The 9,866-nt window shown below is 44.3% G+C and overlaps 1 protein-coding gene across 1 annotated transcript in view; it reads right to left on the reverse strand.

Moving 5' to 3' along the window:
• Prep (prolyl endopeptidase) overlaps nucleotides 1-9,866 on the reverse strand; it is a 93,536-nt gene that overhangs the window by 63,060 nt on the left and 20,610 nt on the right. Inside the window, exons 3-5 of the mRNA XM_031346508.1 lie at nucleotides 6,947-7,080; nucleotides 4,697-4,827; nucleotides 2,274-2,483 (exon numbers count right to left, since the gene is read on the reverse strand). Coding sequence (XP_031202368.1) covers nucleotides 2,274-2,483; nucleotides 4,697-4,827; nucleotides 6,947-7,080 — 475 coding nt within the window. The remainder of the gene's footprint in view (nucleotides 1-2,273; nucleotides 2,484-4,696; nucleotides 4,828-6,946; nucleotides 7,081-9,866) is intronic.

Raw genomic sequence — 9,866 nt, forward strand, 5'->3', positions numbered from 1 at the left:
TTTGGCCGGCTTACACAGCAAGGCTTTGTTTTAAAATAAAAGTTAAAGCTACAGGAGGGCGTTGGGAAACAGAGGGTAGTGGAATACCCTCATACAAACAGAAAAAGGCTCGAAACGGGGGAAGAAGCGATGAGCTGGAGGGGAGGAAAGGGGATGGGGGGGTATAGATGGGGGCAGTGAGAAAGAACAAAGCATATGAACAAATGCATATGGAGGTACCATGTGACACCATGGACCTTGAATTACGACCTGAAAATTAACAATGAAGAAAAAGAAAACACTACAGGACTCATGAAAGTGTGGTACATACAAGAAAAACACATAAGCAGACAGTTTAGCAATAGGACTGAGAGCCTAGAAATAGACCCACACACAGCCCACTGATCTTTAATAAACAAACAAAAGAAGAAATATAATATAACAACTAGCTTTTTAACAAACTGTACTAGAAAAAAAAATAACTGAAGCATATCTGGATATAAACTTTCCCTTCCTCACAAAAAATTAACTCAAAGAAGATCGTGGACCAAAATGTAAAACACTAACCTATAAATGACAGTGTAGGTGACATCTAAGTGGCCCTTGGAGTAGGTGTCACACTTTTAGATAAAGGTCATTGATAAACTCGACCATCAAAATTAAAAACGTATGCTTGGCCAACGATCCTACTGGAAGATTGAAAAGTCAGACTTAGGACAAATATCTTTGCAAAACACTGAAAGAGTTAAATTTAAGTCTTGTGCTGGGCTAATGAGAAAATTGCAGGTTTGAAGAAAACACAGTGGACCAAGGTCGAATATGTCCAAATAAGCCCGGGTAAAAGCAAGCTGTTACTAACAGGCCAAAAAGATATAGAAGAGAAAGCATGCAAGGACATGTCTGGGCAGACACTGAGTAGTGGGCCATCTGGTCCTCTGAGATATGGTCTAAGGTCAGATGCTCTGTTGACTCAGATCAACACCAACCTTAGGAATTTTCCACTCTGTTCTGCACGTCTAGTTAATATTTGAACTAGCCAATCATGTATAGCCACACTGATTCCTTTGTTCCCCCAGACCTTTTCCCTATATAAACCCCTAACCCCTGAGCCTCGTGGTGGATTCCACTATCTCCTGCATGAGATAGGTGTGGTATCAGCCCGGAGCGCTCCAAATAAACTGCCTCTTGTGATTTACATCAAGACGGTCTCTTGTGATTCCTTGGGTGCACGTCCTCCCGAGATTTGAGTGGGGGTCTCCCTACGGGACTCTTTCACACGAATGTGACAAAGCACAGGTAAGGCTCAACAGTACGAAAACTAGAATGCAGTCAAAACAGTAGGTCAGAGACAGACAGTAAACAAAGCTGTGGATAAGGGTCCCCGCATCATGTGTCGCCAGGAAACAAATCACAACAAAACCCAACCCCCCCCCCAAAAAAAGTAATTAATTATTCCTCCCTCTGGTGAAGACACAAGGATATATACATCCATGTTTTTATTAATTCTTCTGTGAATTTTAATTTTTTAAATATTGTTTTATTATTTATCTTTTAAATTATTCAAGTTATTTTTTTTAAATGCTGCTTATCACCATAAAGCAATTCACATATACTGCTGACTTCAAAGACTATTTTGTTTGTTTGTTTGTTTTGTTTTTCGAGACAGGGTTTCTCTGTGTAGCCCTAGTTGTCCTGGAACTAGCTCTGTAGACCAGGCTGGCCTCAAACTCACAAATCCACCTGCCTCTTCGAAGACTCTTTATTATGAGACTAAACATTTATTTTCTCATTGTGAAAATGTACCAAGCTATTGGGGCAATTAAATGACATACAGCAAAATGTAAAAAAACACTTTATGGTGCTTAAGAACACTCGCTTTTTTAGGAACTCTGGTAGGAAGCACAATAAAAACTGCTTATGCCAATCACAAAGCCCTCCATTTGGCCCGGGGAGGCTTTTACACACCGCACCAAGAAATCAGCAAGATTACAGTTGGGAGACACTGGCCTTCTTAAACCAGTCAGTTAATAACCAACCTGCAGCCTCAGGGTCACCACTGGCCATCGTGCTGCATGCGGTAGATGAACAGCCGGAACACAAAATTGTAAATGTCATGAGATTTAAAAAAAAAAAAAAAGTTTGTAACTGGGTTCATGGACAACACTGTGTTGCAATGTGAATAGGTTCGATATGACCAGTACCGTACACAGCATCCATCAATCTAACTAATCCCCTTTAGTTACAAGAAGTCACGGTCTTTAATAAAACCGGGCTTCACTGCGGCACTCACGTACCATCGCTCTTCCCATCCTGCTGCGGGTATGAGTTATAGAACATTCCCTTCCCGTCATGGGTCCAGGCCATACAGGTGAACTTGACTCTCTCCAGCACATCCGGAAGCTCTTTGGCACCATCAACCTTCATGAACTTGATCGTCACCCAGTCTGAGCCGCTGGCACTCAGACCATAGGCAAAGTATTCGCCATCTTCACTGAACGCATAACCTAAGGGACACAGGAGACGGTCACACACGGCCACACAGGGCCACGTTCGTTACCCACACCGCCAATGCTGCCTCCCATAGCATGGGGACCAAATGTGGCAATGAGGAAATGGGAAGCTGAGAGTGAGGGAACCCAGGCGCAGCTGAAGTTGAAGGAATTGCCATTACGATAGCAAACCCTTAAACTTCCTTAGGCCATACTTTCTGTCTTGATGAAAGGACGCACGCCGTGGATTGTATGTCCATTAAGGCACTTCTGTTCTGAAAGTTTTATAGCTCCCAGAACTCATCTGGGACACGCAGCATATTTTATTTATACTCTAACGTGAGTAAGTACGGGGAAATCTGCTTTTATAGTAATGGCTGGATTATGATACGTAGCATATAACAGAATTAAATTAGAGCCATTAAGTAATTTTTGGGAAGGACTCCAAAGCTTTTGAGATCACTCTTTACAGCCTCATTTTCAAAGATTAATATCTACACTATGACATCACAGGCCCAGGTAATACAGGCTGAGGGCTCTCAAGGAAGGCTCACCGTGCGGGCACATTCCAAAAGAAACAGAAAGCAACCTGTCCGTGGACTGCCACACCAGGTCCGATTCCCGGGGGAACCAACCACTCTCCCACCCTGTGTAACTGTCTTGACAAACAGTCTTGTTTGACATTAGCTTTTGGAGTTATGATATCACGCTATCCTAATAGAATAAGATTTAGATAGCAGTGATTTCCCAGGAAGCTTACTAAATTTTATTGAGGACCTTAAATTTGTAGAAGCTCAATGGAACTTCAATCAGTAGGAAATTAGTTACATACTTATTAATCACTTGTAAATCCTATATAATATCCACAATCCTATGTGATTACATATAGATATATAGATATAGATGCAGAATAAGAATCTGAACATGAAAGGAAGCATAGTCACCTTTTATTATATAAAACATTTAAGTGTTTAGATTATTTCTATATAAATTGAAACTTTTCAGGGACAAATGATATAAGCATTACTTTGATTAAAAGCACATGGAAGGAATCCTGAAGGAATCCTAAGGTCTCCTGCTTAATCACTTTTGCGGCAATCATCACCATATTTGAGAAACCACCTTAAAAAAAAAATCACTACACTATACTGTGGTGAAGGTATTAGGGTGCAGCCCTCCTGGATGGGGTGAAAAACTGTTATTACTGAAAACTATACAGACCCTTATAGAAGATACATGACCGCCACAGAAACTATAGCATTAAACTCATTTTAAATCACAGGAACAGATTCATGGAAATACTAACACCCTCTTATCAAGACACCTGGTACCTCACTGCCAATCATCATTTATACACTAAGCCTATTTGGGGGTGAAGAGGACCACTAAGTAACAGAGGCATAGCTAGAAATGGCAAGAAATGCCTGCGTAAAGGTCTTTCCACAGATCCAATGAAATGGGGCCCTGTGATTCCCCTACGGAGCATTTAACATCACCGTTCAATATCACAGTTCTAGAGAACCAAACCTGTCTTGTGTTTTAGCACAGAACAGTGGACAAAATAACGAGACGCTGAGCCTTCATTAGGAAGAGCTGGCATAGTAAGCGGTAATTTAACTATGCAACTACTAAACCACAGCTCTTGAGAAAAACTTACTTCTCCCTTACGTACAACAAATCAAGGTTTATCTTCGTTATGGCCTATGGAGCAGATGACACTGGGAGCAGGCTTAAGGCAGACATGAAGCCCCTGCAGGTAAGATGCACTTAGACTCAGCTTGTACAGCAGCATCTTCTTCAGGATCAGGGTACCAAGTGGGTTTGCTTCCACGAGATTGAGTGCTTCTGCTTTTAATCCTAACGGACTGATTGCCTAGACTGTCACACTCTGATTATCTGCCTACTTTATCGCTGGAAGACTCTCTGCATGGCTTTAAGTTTCTTGCAAGAAGGTTTCCAGTCAGGTCTCAGAGGTTATGGGAATGATCACGACACGTTGGCATCCCAGAAGTTAATTTTGGTCTAGTGTCTCTGCTCCATGCCATCAGAGTGTGAAAGATGGACGTGACTATTCTCGTGGTCTAAATACAGTGTGCATAGTTAGCTTTCCTAATACTGTGTGTGCATCCATTCTACAATATGGTCCACACCCTGCTCGGGATCTCAAAGCTTCAGAGCTCTGAGTGAGGCTGCAAGGGGTTCTGGGGGCCTGGCTGTGCGGCACTTACCTCTGAGTGCTACTGTGCCATCATCCGACAGTGTGTTGGGGTCCAGGAACACTCTGGCCTCCCCCTCTAAGGAGTCTTGCACATACAATACACGTTGGTTCTGCAGACCTGTATTGTAAAAATAAAAGTACCTGGGGGCAGAAATTCCCTGCATTTAGCTGTGGCATTTTTCTATTTGTGAGAAGCATCAGACACACATAGGGAGCAAACGTCACAAGACCACACGCGGGGAAGAAACAGCAGCGATGCACTGAGAATCAGAGGGCGAGAGAGGACTTCCCTCAGCTTCCCTCCTAAAACCTTGAACGGCCTTTGGTATGCAAATAGCTCCCTGTAGTTTGGTGTGTGAGGTAGAGACAGACCAATTGGCTAAAAAGAACACTTACAGTCAAACAAGCAGTGACTGTTTCTTTTAAATGAGGAAAAAGGAGATTTTTCTACTGTAAAACTCTGGTCTGCTTCCACGACCTGGCTGTCTGCCAGGTGGGAAGGTTAGCGCGCCTCTGCAAAGAGAAGGGTTTGTGCAGGGCCGCAAAGTCCCCCTGCTCACCAAACAGGACTGTGATCCAGTTAGACCTATCAAGGCAGGTGCCGGGCAGGGTGTGGCACACATAGGGTATCTACGTGAGGTGGGGAGGGTCCAAGGAATTCAAAGGTAAATGTGTGCAACCAGAGTTTTGTTCTGTTTTGTTTTAAAGAACAGGCTAAATTCACAGGCTCTGCTTTGTAGCCCATTCTTGGATGGGAAATAAAAAAGCTCATATAATAAAGTATTTTCAAATACTCCAAGCCAAAGATAATATTATATGGAAACAAATCTTCACTGTTACTTATGAATCACAGGTTCCCCAAGTAACCACAGGTAACGAAGATTTACCATATTCTACTTTCACGGGCTGTATCGCTGCCAGATATCCTGCTATTTTATGAATATGGTAAGCACTTAGGGGGGGACAAAAATTACTCTCATATTCAAACACAACAATCACTTCCTTTTAAAAACTGGTCAGTTCAAATGTGTACTTTATTTGTTTAAGACGGAGTCTCACTGTGTACCAGGCTGGCTTAGAACTCCAAGAGTCACTTGTCTCTGCCTCCCAAGTGCTGGGTAAAAGGCGTGCAGCACCACACCTCACTTGTCCTTGGTATGTTAAGCATTCACGAGAGCTGTGGAGGTGGCTCAGTGGGTGACGTGTTTACTGGATGAAGTCCTGAGCTGGAATCCCCAGCACTGACATAAAAGCTAGGTACCATGGCCGCCACGTCTTACCCTCAGCTCCGGTAAGCTCCAGGCTCTGAGAGCAAGCCTGTCTCAAAAAATGTGGTAGAAGGAAAGTTGTGGTTCGAGCTTTTAATCCCAGCACTCAGGATGCAGAGGCAAGAGGGTCTCTGTGAGACAGAGGCCAGCCTGGTCTATACAGTGAGGTCCAGGACAGTTCCAGCTATGTAGAAAGACCTTGTCTCAACGAAGAGGGCAGGGGGGAGAGAAGGAGAGGAGTGGAGAGAGGTAGAGAGGTGATGATAGAGAAAGTAATCTCTGGCATGTGCACATTCTCTCTCACTCTCTCTCTCTGTCTCTCACACACATACATACATACACACACTCACACACACATACTCACATACATACACACACTCACACACACTCACATACATATACATACTCACACACACATACTCACATACATACACACACTCACACACACATACTCACATACATACACACACACACTCACATACATACACACACACACACTCACATACATACACACACTCACACACACATACTCACATACATACACACACTCACACACACACTCACATACATACACACACTCACACACACATACATACACACACTCACACACACACTCACATACATACACACACTCACACACATACTCACATACATACACACACTCACACACACTCACACTCATACTCACATACATACACACACTCACACACACACATACACACTCACACTCACACTCACTCACACACACACTCATACACATACACACTCATACTCACATACATACACACACTCACACACTCATACACACTCACACTCATACTCACACTCACTCACATACACACACTCATACACTCACTCACATACACACACTCACACTCACTCACACACATTCACATTCACACACACTCATTCACACACACACACTTTTATCTCTTAAAGGAGACATCAAGCTGGAGAGTGGAAAGCAAATGCCCGCGCGCAAGCCCACGTACCGCTTCCCTTTCTTGAAGTGGCAGCTATACTTGGGATAGTCGTAGAGCTCAGTCATTCTCTCCTTGTATAATCCTCTGATTGGACACTGCTCAAGAAATGGCACTGTAATCTTGTTCTGAGCCTCCACGAAAGCCTGCGGAGAATTCAAAGGGACAAAAGGCAAGTCAAATACAAATGTCCCCACGTGAAACATCACTCTCTAGCATGCATCAGCAAAAGCATAGTTTTGAAAATGAGTGGGACGGCTCGTGTCTACAATTCCAACCGTCAGGAGGCTGAGGCCGGAGGACCACAGTGTGTGTGTGTGTGTGTGTGTGTGTGTGTTTTCATCCCACAGCACCTGTGTGGATGTCAGGGATACTTTGTAGATGTTTGTCTCCTTCCATCACATGGGTCTGAAAGAAGGGACTCGGATCATCAGCCCAAGGAGATTCTCTCATGAGGCCACTGTTCCGCATAAGAAAGTTGCGCCTTGATGTAGTTTGAAAAGCTGTCCAACATTATACAGCTAGGGAGCGGATCTGGCTTCTGAATCTACATTCTTAGCAAACACACTGTACCATACCACTCAGGTGTATCCTATAATAATACGTATTTACAAATCCCCAAGGGTACAGCTTCAAGCCCCAGGACAAGCGTAGGAGAAAACACTTAGCATTATTTCAATGACTTTCCTTCCTCATATTATCTAAAACCTACCACTATGTCAAGCCCAGCCAAGATGTGCAACTGAACTACTTATACATTTAAAAAAATTGAAGCGGCGGGGATTAAGAATTCCAGCAATCATGTTTTTTTTTTTTTTAACTTATTTTTATTTTATATACATTGGTGTTTTGCCTGCACGTATGTCTGTCTGGGTCTGATCTTGGAGTTTCGGAAAGTTGTCAGCGGCCATGTGGGTGCTGGGAAATGAACCCTGACCCTCTGCAAGAACCTTCAGTACGCTTAACCACTGAGCCATCTCTCCAGCCCTACGATGATCATGGTTTAAAGGGGACTGCAGGAAGTCAGGAGCCCTTGGGGATAAGGTAGGAGAAGGACCCCATTCTTACAGCCAGTTGTATCCTGTAATACAGTTACAGGTTTTAGCTACATACACTGATTGTACAGAACACTGGGTTTCACTGTGACTTCTTCATGCACGTATGTAATACACTCTGATCTAGTCACTGCCCACTCTCTCCTCCTCTAGTGAGGTGATTTAGAACGCTGTACAAATCTTGCCTCTATAATTCATGTCTGCGTGTTGTGAGGAGTGAATCAGGTGTAACTGTACTGGCACCATATTCAGATGTCTACAAATAGATAAGCAGCCGGGGAGGGGGTGGCGCTAGCCCAGGAAGTAGATGAGCACATGGTATGCCGCATGGCACAACCCAGCATCACCTCCAGTCCACTTCCGGGTGCCGCTCATGCTACCAGGGCCCATCTGGGCTCTGCTATTTCTATTTTAAGCAGACAGAGAATCCTGGGTTCTCCACTGGGAACCGGCAATCCTGCTTTGAAGAACCACAATCTTAAGCTGGGGGAAAACAATGCCAAACTCATTAATGTTTACAACTTTAAAGGAGAAGAATGCCACAAATGGATAGAGCGATTAGCAAGGTTTGTGCCATTCAAGTAACATGATTCAAACAGATAATAAAACTTCAGTTCCTCAAAATATGACTCTCTGCTGTTTATTACTATGGATGCCATTTAATCCCAAACTGTGCTAAGCTCTGGGCTACAGAACCAGACCCTGCTTCAAAAGAGCCTGGTTTTGCCCTGCTCTGCTTCTGGAAGGCCCTCGAGCTTTGAGATATCTATGTGCATATGAGTATGTGTGTATACGTATTCATGTGTGTGCATATATTACAGTCTATGTGTTGTGTAACAGTTTCATCCTGCAGGAAATCTCTTTAAACAGGAAGGTTAAACAGCCCGAAAAAATTCTTCAGGAAGTCCCTGAAAATGACAAGATTCACTAGGCTCCTCCCTGCCAGGGTAAGCAGAGCCAAGCATCTTAGAGGAGCCCAGGTGCCAAAATCTAAGTCGAGCCGGGCAATGGAAGTTCCAGTTCCTTTAGTTCCAGCACTCTGAAGCAGAGGCAGGCAGATCTTTATAGACGGGACAGTCAGGGCTCCACACAGAGAAACTCTGTCTCACAAAACAAAACAAAACAAAACACAAAACAAAAACGACTCAAGAGAAGCTGAGCTGCAAAGACTCGAAGACCAGACAAGGACCAGACGCTGGGAAGAAGCAGAAGCCAAGCTAGTGAGGCACCGGGTAGGGACACTCTCCAGCTGGCTGAGCTGTGTGCAAAGAGCTCCAGGTTCTCAGACTCGTGAGCTGGGGTGGGCTCTGACGATGCGGCTGTCTTTGAGACACCTCTGCTCCTGTATCACCAATGAAACCAACTTCGGTGGTATCTATACTTTGTGGTCTGTCGTGAGTTCCCTATTGGGCATGAGTAAGACAGGCACGTGGGCTTCGTAGAGCCCAGAGGTCAGCCCTGGGTGTTCTTCCTCAGTTTGTTCTCCATCTCGCTTTTTTGAGCCAGGGTCTCTCACTGAACTGAGAGCTTGCTGTTCAGCTAGAGTAGCCAGCCAGCCAGCCTCAGAGATCCTTCTCCGTTTGCCTCCCCAGTGCTGGGATTCCTCGTATGAGCAGCCATGCCTGGCTTTTTTATGTAGGTGTTGGACACCTGAACTCATGGTTGTGTGGCAAGACTTTGTCACTCCACTTCCTGGAGTTTTTATATTTTTAAAGGGCCGGAGGCAGAGGGCTAGGGGACATGGCTCACTGGTAGAGCACGTGCGTTTGCATCTGAGACCCTGGGCTTGATCCCAGTACTTCAAGGAAAGACAAAACAGAAAGAGGAGAAGGGAGGTTTGGGGAAGGAAGGAAGGGAGGGAGGGAGGGAGAGGGAGG

The sequence above is a fragment of the Mastomys coucha genome, unplaced genomic scaffold (genome assembly GCF_008632895.1).
Source record: "Mastomys coucha isolate ucsf_1 unplaced genomic scaffold, UCSF_Mcou_1 pScaffold3, whole genome shotgun sequence".
NCBI classification, from domain to species: domain Eukaryota; kingdom Metazoa; phylum Chordata; class Mammalia; order Rodentia; family Muridae; genus Mastomys; species Mastomys coucha.